A 14,200-nucleotide genomic window follows, 5' to 3' on the forward strand; every position below is an offset into this window, starting at 1 on the left:
TCTGGGCCTAAATCCATCGTTTTTTTTCACTCCACACCACCCCAGGTCGGACATGGCCATATGCAAATCAGTCTGACCCTGTGCCTCATGGGAACAGTCCAGCCCGAATTGCCAAGCCTTGCCTTCCCTGGACCGGAAACAAGGTTCTGAGGACCGGTTTCTGGCATTCCAGCCGTCTTCAGCCCGGCTTGCTTGGCATGACAAGAACAATGTCATGCATTCATACATTCTGCATTCTGTCCATCAACTGTGGTTTTTGGTCCTCGGAAGCTTGTTTCCGGTCCAAGGAAGGCATGGCTTGGCAGTTCGGGCTGGACTGTTCCCATGAGGCACAGGGTCAGACTGATTTGCATATGGCCATGTCTGACCTGGGGTGGTGTGGAGTGCAAAAAAACGATGGATTGAGGCCCAGATCTCTGTACTTGGGTGAATGTATGACCTTGTTCTGCATTCTGTCCAACTGTGGTTTTTGCTTTATTTTGCACAGCATCTTATGTTGAATCTTGATTTGGGCTTTATTTCGTCTTCTGACATTGCTACCTTGTTAGTCTGGTATTGCATGTTGCAAATAAGAGATTAATAGTAAGAATATGAAAGTTAATTTCATGATGTAGCTGTTCATTTGTGCTGGGTCCTTCCTCTTGGATCTGAGGACCTGGAGTTCATCAGCTTAGGGTTGGGTGAACATACTGGTGATCATTGATCAGTTTTTTTTGTTTTATTTTTTAACTGAACGCCTACTTGGTCTTCACTGAGCACTATTTTAGATTGACCCCAGTTTTGATACTTTAGGCCACTGCAAGTTTTGTGGAGTATTTTATGTGTGTAATTGAAATTCATGAGCGAAGTCACTTTTTCCCTTTCCTTCCTTTCAGTATGCTGATTTTCATTGTTATTTTTAGAATTTGAGATTTAGTGTACCAGTTCTTTGATTTTAGAGAGGACTTGGGGATTTTTTAGAAGGATATTTAATTGCACCTTTTTTGTTCTTTAGAACTGCAAAGCAAAGTCGAAGTATCAACAAACAGTCCGCTGTTGCAATACATCACACTCCACGGAAAAGTGCATCAATTACATCCATGTCCATTGGACACAGTAGTTTTAACAGCCACATCAGTGACACTTCGATAGTATCTACTGTACTGGATGAGACATTGATCAGTGAGCAGACTGAAGTGGACCATTTATGGGGTAAGCAGTGCATGCTCTATTGTAAGACTGCTTTGATTTGTGATTACTCTTTTGTAGTTCAACGCATTACAGTGTAACATCTGTAGCTCTCTTGCTTTTCTCTACTTTTGAGTGCCAGTATTTGATGACTTGTTAATCGTTGTACAGCATCTGCTTATTCTTAACCTGGTTTGATTTACTACACCATATACTCCAGTATTTCAACTTCTGGTTTGGCTCTTCACAGCGTACTACAGCTAAAACATGTAATTTTCATTACTTCTTACCTCCCCCATCTCTTCCGCTCCCTTACTTAAGTAGAATCATAGCAGCCAGATTGCTCCTCTCATTTGTCAAATACTTTCCATAAATCCACATTCTGATATGGCTTTGATACCCAGTGCACAGTCATTGTGTGCATCCATACCAAGAATCTCATTGAGCAGAGTGGTTTTGTGACCAAGCCTGACCAAACTGTGTTTCAGCTGTTATTAATAACCGGCCAGTTTTTGCTGACAGTGCGAGAAAGGGGCATGTTTGCACTATATTTATTGGCCCGCAGCAGAATGACATTGTTGGAACTGTAATGTTCCTGGGTGCCCAAACGGCATGTACCTGTGATCCTGTTTTTGATTTTTGGTCAACGCACATACTAATCCTGTGTGCTCACGTTGAACCAGGGCCTGTCTTTGACAATAAGTTGTGGACCTTATCCTGAATCTGGAGGGGCGCAACCTTATAGTGACAGAGGACTACCATCCCTGTTGCAGGTTTCATGTGTGCCACATGGTGCTGGCAGCCTACCGTAGTTGATGATTTCTAGTGTCAGGCCTTTTTACCTGCGAGACCTGAATGCATGCTTGCAGGCTCATTCTTTTAAAATTCCACTACTGCTGAGGATACGGGAATCCTGAATGCCGGCATCCCATGCATTTTACATGTGCTTGTGCATGGATTGATAGCATGCCCTGCACAAGTGATAGAGGTCTGCGGGTTCCATTTTAGGAAGCCCACAGCCTTGACGAGGAGACCTGATTGAAGAGAGGTTGCTTTCCCCAAACGTGTGTTTTGCTGGCCTCGCCTAGATGGGGAAACATCAGATGCTGTAGTGATAAATAGGAGGCAGACTTTATTTAGAAGTTCCAGGGCCCTTTCTGATACATTTGGATGTAAATGACGTAACTGAAGCTGCTGTTTGGTAGGTGGCATGGTGCTTCAGGCTGAGGCCAGCGTTACCTTTTGTTAGTGCAAGGAGTCCTTTTGAAGGGGGACAGATTCTGGTCTCTGTTCCTAATCTCTTTGAGGAGGAGTTGTAAATACTGGAGTGCATCCTGCTCACAACTCTTTATATTTCTATGCTGGGCTCTCCACCTGGAGTATGTCCTGCTGCGCTGAGCAGCATTGCAGAAAAAGGTTATCTCTGGAAGGTGGCTTGGCCAGGACACACAAAAAAAAAAACGAACCCTAACCGGTTTTAAGGAAGCAGACCTGGAAAAAACATCCTCCGTGTATGAAACCGGTATAAAGATGGCAGTCCAGCGCCCATCTGTGTTAGTTGTTATGGCCTCTCTTACTGAAAATGGGGGTACTCCACAGAGTATACTCAGGGACTACTAAACAGTCCAGGATTGGTGTCCCTGACGGCCAACTCCCCAGAGGCAAGGGAACTTCGCCTATAGTCCATAATGAAGGAGGAATTACTTTAGTGTCCTGGGTGCCCAGACAGGGATGCTGTAGTTGACCCATGCATAGGGTTTGTCTGACAGACTGCCTAAGCAAGGGTGCCACAGAAAATCACTGTACTGCCAGACCTGCAGTGTGATATTCGTCACATATCTCCATTGTAGCTACCAAAGCACCTGGAGCAGTGTCCTTGAGTGGTAGGCCTGATGATGCCAGGATAAGCATCTGCTGATGCGGCACATGAGCCACAAGTTGAGTGGATGACCGGGACACTGCCAAAGTGTGCCATTGTGTCAGGACCAGTACGAAAGTCCAAGTGACCTAAAGGGTGTCACTGGGGTACCTCATGAAAAATCAAGGTTGTCACAGTGAGGATCTGTGTGCCAAACATTTCACCTGTCATCTGTTTTCACTGTAGAAAAATAACTTTTGGACGTGTGGCCGTTGTGCTCAAGAAGAACCAAGTACTCCCCAGAGTGTTGAAGAGAGCTGTGTCATGTGTCTGGTACCCATAGGAATGTCTGAGTGAGTTGTGCTCTAAAGCAGTCACCAGGAAGAGGGCCACTGTTGGAAGCCTCTGCTCCTTAACTGAAATCCATGGGCGTACTGCGTGGTGAGCTGCCATGCAGCTTCCCGGAAGACTACTGTGCCGACTGAAATACTCCTCCTACTGGTAAGATGCTGAAGGAGGGCGAAATGGTAAGACACAAAGAGGGGATGTGGGTTAGGAGCTACCCCAATAATGCTTACCTCAAAGTCTGAACCTGAGTGGTGGTGGGGTGGGGGGGGGGCACCCACAGATGGGCTGTTGTTGGGGTGATTGACTTAGTCGGTAGAGGCACCTGAATCGGGAATTTGTGCACTATTGAACGTGTAGTGGAAGTCTGTGTTTACTGTGTAATAAAGTACTTGTCTTTTCAACAAAGAGAATCCTTGGGTTGGACATTTATCTTATTTAGGTGCTGGGGGTTGATATTGATGCTTTAGTACCCCCACATTAACCTCCTGAGAAGCCTGTAACTGCTTGCTCTGCTACCACAGTCAGCTGTGACCTGGTATATAGGATCACAGTTCACCCTTGATTCAAGGTGAGCGGGTTTTGGCAGGAGGGTGGGTTTGGCTGGGAATTCCAGCAGTGGTCCGGATTAGGCAGAGAAGTGCAAAATTCAGTGAATAACTGGCAAAAGTTGTATTGACACTCAAGCAGCTGGGAATCCTCTGTATCCGCAAGGGAAGGTCGACCTGCTTGCCTCCAAATATCCAGTCACCTGAAATCAAGTGTATTCAATCATCCTCTGGACCCAGTCCATGCCAGCATCTTACCAAAATTGTACTTCTTTGAAAGATTAAGGTAAACTATTGTCTGTTTGTGGGGGCTTTTTGCTTATTTTAATCCCTTGGGCTCACAAGCATTTTTTGTTTGTATTTGTGTCTTACTTGGAAGCAGTTCTGGGTTTGCTGTATGTTCCCCCCATGACACTGATTATTGATGGTTGGCTACACCTGGGTTGCCAAAATGTTGGTAGCAAGCTGGATCTAGCCCCTGAGACTGAGCAAGATACTCTACCAGGGTCACCAGTGAAAGAGTGCCACATTTGTTGCGTGAAAGGCAGCGGAAATGCTCGATTTACAATTGCCTACTATTGAAACCAACGTATAGTTATTAACTGAAATCCTTGAGTCAGGTCCAACTTCTTCTAAGCCACATTTTGTTGTTCAGCGATGATGTAAAGGACACTTATATGGCCATTTGGTCCAAGTAGTTCTCGGGCCTTTCAGTCAGTCGACCTGTTTGGACTCGGCACATGCCAGCACCCCCCAGTGATGCTGATGTAATTACAAACCAATATGTCTGGAACAAAGTCACCCCCGATCCGGAAGCACTGTTGCATCGCCAAAAAATGCCACAATTGATTTCCATTCAATCTTTTTATTCTTGTTATTCAAATCATTTCAATATTTATGGAAACGTCAGCATCAGATGTATATACAAAATATGGATTTCAAGTGCTAAAACAAACAAATATTGAAATGATTTGAATAACAAGAATAAAAAGATTGACTGGAAATCAATTGTGGCATTTTTTGGCGATGCAACAGTGCTTCCGAATCGGGGGTGACTTCGTTCCCGACATATTGGTTTGTACTTTCATGTAGCCGATGGGCGGACCACTTTTCCGGGACGCACGCAATTTAAAATGATTCAAGATTGAAAACAGCAAGCAAAAGGAGTGCACTTCATCCCGTCATGTAGTAATTTAACTTTATAGCCCAATTTGAAGTAGCACCCAGGGGGTACATGGCTCACTTTGATGAAATGGATGGTCACTTGAAAACCTTGTTTGCCTCAACTTGGGGGAGCGAGTTTGAAGTGCTCCGGGTGCAACAAACGTAACGGACGCTTGTGTTTTGATGGTTTTAAGCACTTTACTACAAAAAGTTCCGATATGGAGCAGCTTATTATATGGACTTGAATTTTGAAAAACAAATTGTAATTCTATTAAATGTTTGCATTTTGTACATCTTAGGCTTCATGTAGAGTTAAATCAGGCGTAGTAGGAAACATCGCAAGGGAGGGCGGGTTAAATTGGTGCAGGTGTTGTCATATGTTGATCATTCACAGCCGTAACGGATAGTTGATTCCAGTATCATTGAATAGCGTATTATGGGTCCTGTAGTGTAGCATGACGTAGAAGAGAGGGGGGGAGGAACCTCATAGGTAGTCAAAAGGGAAGCAGGTGTGAGAGAGCTGACATCCGGTTTTGTAAAAAAAAAGGAGGAATAAGTCCAGGACATGCTAACACAGGTTCGGGAGCGTTTTTATAACGTTTGGTTTGATGCGCATGGGTTGAACTTATAAATTCAGGCAGTGGGGCGACATTTCCACATAGTGTTAATATGGTTAACTAAGTGAGACATAAAGGGAGAAGTAATGGGTTTTATTAAATTTAGGTCTTGTGTTGTTGACTATTGAGGGAAAACGCCAAGTGAAGCAGTTTATAAATGTATTGAGCATGTTACAAGCTTAGGATGTGAAGTGTTTTATACATTTCAACATAATGTCTAAAGTTATTGCTTATATTTGTAGTGAACCCCTGAAGAAGGGCAGGTAAAATGCCCGAAATGCATTGGGAAAGACACACTAATGAGGATGAAATTTGTATGAGTCCTGCTTTATGGAAAAGGCCAGGATGGGCATACCTTCAGCATCAGATGTATATACAAAATATGGATTTCAAGTGCTAAAACGAACTGAAATATTGAAATGATTTGAATAACAAGAATAAAAAGACTGAATGGAAATCAATTGTGGCATTTTTTGGCGATGCAACAGTGCTTCCGGATCGGGGGTGACTTAGTTCCCGACATATTGGTTTGTACTTTCATGTGGCCGATGGGCGGACCACTTTTCCGGGATGCACGCAATTTAAAAAGATTCAAGATTGAAAACAGCAAGTAAAAGGAGTGCACTTCAACCCGTCATTTAGTGATGTATTTACAAGACATCATATGCCTGAAATCTTTGTGGTACAGGTACAAGTCTTTCCTAATGTCTGATCCTCCGAATAGAGAGTCTAACTGTATTAATACGTTCGGAAAGAGCACACTCCTTGGTCAGTTGGGTCCTGGAATTTGGTTTGCATTCAGTGCTGGTATACCCATGTTTTATGGGATGTGGCCAGCAAAATCTTGATGGGCGTCCCAAAAGGTTGCAAATCCATGCTGGCTCAAACCATACATAATGGGCAGGATTTGATGAAGTATGCCATGCATGCTGGTTTGATATCCACGTACTGTATAGGCGTAAAGATAGGCACAATGTGTTGCTCCGAAGGCAGACCTGCATGTGATCCACTAGATTATCCTGGGATGTCCACCTGGCAGTTATAAACATGCCCTTTGATAGCTTTAGATTGTTTAGGGAGAAGGCTGAATGGGTGCTTGAAGGATTTGTAACTTGAGCCAAAGCGTGATCCTCTGGACTTTTGTCTCTTAACAACCAGTTCCTCCAACAGTACAGTAAGTTTAGGGGCTATTTCTGGGGGAGATTTATGTACAATGCAAGCCTTCCCAGCATGTGAAGCAGCAGCAAACCCACTCCTTTTGGGACAGAAGTCATGGCAGTGGCCGAATCTGTTTTCACCAATAGAGGTTGCTCTTCTCTACCTCTTCTGCTGCAGCAGCTGCCAAGGTGCTTTAACTTGCTTTCACAAGTACAGGCGTAACTTATAGGAAGCAGGATACATCATTACTTCCTTGACTGGAGAATCATTATGCTGGGTCTTTCAGCTCATTTGAAGGGGCTAAACACTGCCTTTCATTTCCTCCTCACCCTGTAATCTCCCCTTGTCGGAGAGACCATCAGCTGACCGTTCTGCATTCTTGCTGCAAGATGTACCCTACTGTCCAAAGGCGCCATTGTGCAGGGACCAGTTTAGGAGAGAGATTCTTTCTGCTTTGGACCCAGAACACTTGTCCAAGGACAGTCCAAACCTGTATTTTCATTTACCCATGCTATAGTCAGACGTTATCTGCGGTTCCTGGTGGTCTTGGAACACTTCCAATTTTCTGTGCTCCCCTTCTGCCTTATCTTCCCTCCTCTGGTGTTCATGAACGTGATGGAGGTGATCACTGGCAACCTTTTGGAGCTTGTAAATACATGTGTTCCAGTACCTCATCTGTAGATCATATCCTGACGGTAATTGAACTCCTGACATATTTAGAGTTTACCCTCAATGAGCCAAAGCCCCACCTGTGCCACACACACAGGATTCCCCTCATTGGAGCTTTCCTGATTACAGTGAAATTCAAGGCCTTTCTACCTCAGCATTGAATCTTGGAAATTCAGGTTCTCCAGTATTGGGGTGTCTTTCATAGATTCACATGCCTGAATCATTCCCCGTCGTCTGAGTGGGAGTCCCACAGTACATAAAAAAGCAATAATATGCCTGTAACAACCAAAAAACCTTGGTAATAACCAACCAGGAAGTAAAGTAGCCCTAAACTACAGGAGCAAAAGCTCCCACACTCTTGACTATCCTAGTCATTTTGTATAGACCAAACTGCAGCCAATCAGGCGACAGCACCCACCAGAATGTTCTCCCCAGAGGCTCAGGCTCTCAGATTTTCTACTGCACTTCGTGTGAGGGGAGTCTCCCTGAGCTCTGCTCAGTTTCTTCTTACTTTAATTGCTTTTTACCTTCTCAAGATGTCTACTTCTAAATTCCTTTTTAGGGCTTGTGATTCTTGTGGAAAGCTGAGGCTGTTCAAGGAGGATCCTCACAAGAAATGTATATATTGTCTGTATCCAGATCATGAGGTGAAGGAGTGTAAAATCTGCCGGACCTTTCCTCAGAAAACCCTCCGGGACAGTGAGGGTCGTCTTCTCCTGTGGCTCCAGAAGATAAAGGACCAAGATAACCCCGTTTCTGAGGTAGGGAGCATTGCCTCGGGGTCTTCTATATCCTCTAGTAAGAGGAAAGCGGAGATTGAGTTAGCTTCTCCTGGGGCCCAATCCTCTCAGGATTCTGGCGTGCCTTCTACTTCAAAAAAGGCTTCTCCACCTGTTAAATCTGGTCCTAGTATTCCCTCAAGGAAAACTGGAAAATCTGCATCTTCCAAAGCAGCTTCTCGAAAATTTTACCTCCGGCTGCACCTTTGACCACTTCAACGTCAAATACAGCTTCACCGTCGCCATCTCTTCATGTGGCCTCCTCTTCAACATCTACGGTGACTTTCTCCTCACCAAAACCAGCTATGGTGATGTCTACAGCCTCCTCACCGTCGATGTTGGTTCAGGTCCAAGTTCGACCCATCTCGTCGACGAAGATAGTGCCATCTATCGTCGACGCCCCACCGTCGACGAGTACTCCGTCGTCGACTCGAACGTCGACGAACATCTTGCCGTCGACTAAGCTAGCCCTACCGTCGACGACATCCTCGTCGACTAAGATACCAGTTCATTAAGCTTTATTCGATTTTGTTTCAAATCATAAAAGCATAGTTAAAAAAAAAAACATAATTTTGCAAACAACATACATTTTAAAAGCAACATGATCACGATAGGTTAAGTAGAATTAGCTAACCCAGTTGTTAATTATGTCTATAAAGATTTGCATAGTATGCACCCGCCTAATATTGACAGTTGTAATAAGGCGTGAGAGGATTAAAATGAGGTAAGTTGCTATACTTAAAAAAGCTATGCGGAGAAAGGTTAGAAAAGAGGAAACTGCGCTCATTTGGTGGACCTGATCTGTGACCCAACTGAGTGTAGTGATCGGCAGTTTGTTTCCGGAAGGGGGTATATGTTTCACTAGGGTAGAAGTCATGTAGGTCCCAGGTTGTTATGGGACCATCACCTTCTTGGGGCTGCCAAGACTGGAGGTAGGGGACAACTTGACTACTCCTAAATCTGATTAGTACCAGATCCCCGCGGATATCTTTTCGAAGGGGACCCAAACATCCCACTCTCCTCACGCTGACTATCCTGCCATCAAGGTTATGGGGTAAGGGCCTATTTTTCGATAGCCAAAACTGAACTTTATTTAGCAAATCGCTGGATCTCTCAGATTTTCCATGTGGCAGGGGAAGAATCCCCGACAGGATGGACACGAATGGAGCGGCCTCTGGGGGAAGATTAATACGAGGAGTCTTGGTTCTTTTTAATCTAGGCTCAACATTGCGATCTGGGGCAGGTGAGGGTGGTGCTTTAGGGTCAAGTGGGCACACAGTAGTGGAGACTGATACTTGTGTTGGTGAAACTGAGTTTTGCATAGTTTGTTTGGGTAAGTTAGGGAGACCAGCCTGGGGTGAACACTTAGATGTTACAGTGTATGCCTGATTGAGTTTAACAATGTCCTCAATCCCCGTTAGTCTGTCCCCCAAGATGTTGATTTTGTCGATCAGAGGGTGGATAATAGTTTTGATCAACTGTTCAATCATGGTCAGTAAAACCAATTGGGGAGAGGATGCTGGGTCATCTAGTTTTTTGCCCATCTCTGGAGTTAACAGAGCCATGTGAACGGGTGGATTTAAATCTGATGACACACTCTCCAGTTTTGATGTATTGGTTTGGGACCCACTTTCTCCAACCCCTTCATGTTTCCTTTTACCAGATGTAACCTTAACAGGAGTTGTACTTTTTGCATTTACTTCTACGGAAGTCGGTAGAAGCCCCTGTGAACTAACGCAGTGAGCTCGTGGACTGCTGGTAGATACCAGATCGGGTGAAGTAAGAAGGGTGTACCTAATATTACACATATTGTTTAAATCGTCTAGCCAAGGGGGAATAGGCACTGTGCTAGACGTTTTGGAAGAAGGATCCATGCTGGTGGGGGTCTGTTTAAGGTGAGCAATGTGATTGAGGAACAAACAAACAACAGTACTTAGGGCATGAGTTCAACTAGGGTGATATATAATGTAACCACTCCCTTATTGGTATAGGAACAATGTCAGGCCAGATGAGATAGTCAATGGGGTGGACAGTCAGTGGCTTTACCTCTTATTAGGAGACCAAAGGGGGTGGCCCGTCCCGTCCTCCTCTGGCCTCTGAGGGCCACAGAGGGCCCGCCCTTTGCCCGGCGCCCACCCGCGCGCGTCCCGCGACGCGGCGGGAGTGTCCTGTTCAAGTAGCGCCTCCGGGCGCGCTGTGGCCGGAAGCAGGAAGTGGCCGCAAAGCACCCTGGGAGCTGTAGTCTCAAGCCGCGAGGTGGAATGCGGCGGCGGCGAGACTGCAGCGTCAGGGACCCAGGAGCAAGTGTTGCAGCGTCTGCCCACAGGTAGGAAGCCCTCCAAGTGATTATCCGCCCCCGCTCCACCGAGGGAGCGTCCTGTTCAAGTAGCGCCTCCGGGCGCGCTGTGGCCGGAAGCAGAAGTGGCCGCAAAGCACCCTGGGAGCTGTAGTCTCAAGCCGCGAGGTGGAATGCGGCGGCGGCGAGACTGCAGCGTCAGGGACCCAGGAGCAAGTGTTGCAGCGTCTGCCCACAGGTAGGAAGCCCTCCAAGTGATTATCCGCCCCCGCTCCACCGAGGGAGCGTCCTGTTCAAGTAGCGCCTCCGGGCGCGCTGTGGCCGGAAGCAGGAAGTGGCCGCAAAGCACCCTGGGAGCTGTAGTCTCAAGCCGCGAGGTGGAATGCGGCGGCGGCGAGACTGCAGCGTCAGGGACCCAGGAGCAAGTGTTGCAGCGTCTGCCCACAGGTAGGAAGCCCTCCAAGTGATTATCCGCCCCCGCTCCACCGAGGGAGCGTCCTGTTCAAGTAGCGCCTCCGGGCGCGCTGTGGCCGGAAGCAGAAGTGGCCGCAAAGCACCCTGGGAGCTGTAGTCTCAAGCTGCGAGCTGGAATGCGGCGGCGGCGAGACTGCAGCGTCAGGGACCCAGGAGCAAGTGTTGCAGCGTCTGCCCACAGGTAGGAAGCCCTCCAAGTGATTATCCGCCCCCGCTCCACCGAGGGAGCGTCCTGTTCAAGTAGCGCCTCCGGGCGCGCTGTGGCCGGAAGCAGGAAGTGGCCGCAAAGCACCCTGGGAGCTGTAGTCTCAAGCCGCGAGCTGGAATGCGGCGGCGGCGAGACTGCAGCGTCAGGGACCCAGGAGCAAATGTTGCAGCGTCTGCCCACAGGTAGGAAGCCCTCCAAGTGATTATCCGCCCCCCGCCACTAAGATACCGTCGACGACATTCTCGTCGACGAAGAAGTCGCTTCCATCAACGACGTCATCGTCGACGAAGAAGACAACCCCGTCGACGAAATCATCGTCGACAACAATGTTACCGTCGACGGATACACTGTCGACGAAGGTTAGATACAGGTTTTTCACCGTCGACGGTGGCACCGTCGACGCCCCCACTGTCAACCTGTACGGAAATGCAAGTATGGTCATCGAAGCCATCCGCAATACCTCTGCCTTCACCGTCTACCACAGCTTAAATTTTGGAAAAGCTTGGTTCATCCTTGACAACTCTGTCTCCATTGAAATTGCCAGAAAAATTACTAGATTCTCAGGAAGAGGAATCCTATGAAGATTACACTTTCCGTGCAGCCAGAAGCCCGTCTGAGCTGCTTATAAAACTTCAGGACGTGGAGCAGGATGAGGAGGAACAATTCCTTGAGCCTTCTGGACGACAAGTCAGTATCGTCGGAGTGGGATGAGTATCAGGCACAAACTCCTTCTCCAGCTGGCCCACCTACGGCGGTTTCTCCGCCGGTGGACATCGCAACCTTCCACCAAATCATGGACAGGGCAACAAAGAGGTTCCTCATCACAAAGGAAGCTAAGCAGGATGAGTGCTTCCTATATGATTTTAAAGATTTACCGCAAAACCAAAGTTGGTCCATCCTAATAATTGATTTTTATCTGGAAGGAAGGTCTGAAGGTAATGGCGATGCCAAACTCTCTACCTGCAGTTCTACCTCGGGTAGATAAGAAGTATAAGGCGCCTAACACGTCACTGGCATGCCTTATTGGCCAGGCAAAAACCGATTCTGTTGTTACCGAGGCGGTTCAGAGGAGAGCCAAAAATCCATCCACGCAGGTCTCTGCTCCCCCGGATGGGGAGGGAAGACGCCTCGACTCAATAGGAAAGAAGGTCTCAACTATTGCGGCAACTACTGTCCGTGTCGCGAACTCCCTTGCAATACTTGGGAGATATGACCGGCAGATGTGGTCGGACATATCGCCGTACATTGAAAAGCTTTCAGAGCCTGACCGATCTGAAGCCAAGAAGATTTTACAAGAGAGGGAATGTGTTTCATCTGAAATTATTGATGCTGCAGTGGACGTGGCAGCCACAGGTTTCAGACAGCTGGCGGGTGCAGCTGTTCTGAGAAGACAGGGATGGTTAAAATCTACATCCTTTCGCCTGGAGGTCCAGTCTAAGATCATGGACATGACCTACGATGGAGAGTTCCTTTTTGGACAACATGTGGATGAGGCTTTACAAGCCATAAAGAAAGACACTGAGACTGCACGGTCCCTGGGATCTCTTCAATTTCGTAAGTCTTCCTTTCGTGGAGCGAGAGGAAGAGGCAATTTCTCTAACAGAGGAGGTTATTCACAACAGCGTTCCTACAACATATCGCAGGGTAACCAAAGATACCAACCATACTGTCAACAAACGTATGGTCAAGAGAGAAACAATTACTCTCAGGCAAGAGGAAAAACCTTATCGAGGAAGAGACAACAACAAGAGCAAGTGAGAGCATCCTGCCACCACTTTTACCCAACCTGAAGCAAATTGGAGGAAGAATATCCCTATACTACTCAAATTGGTCCAAGATTACCATGGACAGATGGGTCCTGGACGTGGTATCCAGGGGTCACATTCTGGAATTCGTCAAAGCCCCTCCAAATTCTCCCCCAAAAGGACCACCACCAGCTCATCTCAAGGAGCTGTTCTCCCAAATATATTCTATAATCCGAAAAGGAGCAATCGAGAGGGTACCTCAACATCAAAGAGGAAAATACATTTATTCGAGATTTTTCCTAATTTTGCAAGAAGTCAGGGGAATGGCGCCCCATCCTCGACCTCCGTGCCCTCAACAAATGCCTCAAGGAATTGTCCTTGAGAATGTTAACGCTTCAAGAAATCCTCCAGTTTCTTTCAGAAGGGGATCACATGGCAACACTCGACCTTCAGGACTCATACTTCCATGTACCCATTTTTCCCAGACACCGGAAGTTCTTGCGGTTCAGAGTGTCTGGCAGGGACTTTCAGTTCAAGCTCCTCCCCTTTGGACTACGGTCAGCCCCCAGAGTTTTTACAAAGATGCTAGCTCCTGTGGCAGCCCACCTGCGATTGGAAGGAATTCAGATTTATCCATATTTGGATGACTGCCTTATCAAGGCCAGTTCTTTCCTCACAGCAAGAACTCACGTTCAGAGATGTCTGTCGCTACTTCAGAGCCTAGGTTTCTTGGTGAATTTCGAAAAGTCTCATCTGACTCCATCACGGAGAAAATCTTTCTTGGGAGCGACGCTGGGCACAAAGCTCGCCCAAGTCTACATATCAAGAGAAAGGCAGTTGAAGATTCACAAGATGGCTTCTGCATGACTAACAAGAAAGTGCGTTTCTGTTTGCAAGTCCCAACTGCCGCCTATGGATGAGGCCCTTACAAGAGGAACTCAGTCTTCAGTGGGTACAGGTAGCAGGATCGTTCGAAGACGTGATCAACATAACCCCTCGGATGAGGAACTCCTTTCAATGGTGGGTGCAAAAGTGCAACCTGCAGGCGGGATGTGCATTCCTAACAGAAGTGCCCACATTCATCGTGACCACAGATGCTTCTCTGGAGGGCTGGGGCGCCCACCTTCAAGGAATGACAATCAGTGGCAAATGGAACATACAGCAGAAAAAAT

At 46.9% G+C, this 14,200-nt stretch overlaps 1 protein-coding gene across 8 annotated transcripts in view; it reads left to right on the forward strand.

Moving 5' to 3' along the window:
• The window catches only part of SUN1 (Sad1 and UNC84 domain containing 1), a 316,273-nt gene that overhangs the window by 117,734 nt on the left and 184,339 nt on the right, over nt 1-14,200 (forward strand). For all 8 annotated transcript variants that reach the window (XM_086940550.1, XM_086940554.1, XM_086940551.1 and 5 more), the window contains exon 4: nt 995-1,191. In XM_086940550.1, the coding sequence (XP_086796676.1) occupies nt 995-1,191 (197 nt within the window). The remainder of the gene's footprint in view (nt 1-994; nt 1,192-14,200) is intronic.

Source organism: Lissotriton vulgaris, chromosome 10 (genome assembly GCF_964263255.1).
Source record: "Lissotriton vulgaris chromosome 10, aLisVul1.2, whole genome shotgun sequence".
NCBI lineage: Eukaryota > Metazoa > Chordata > Amphibia > Caudata > Salamandridae > Lissotriton > Lissotriton vulgaris.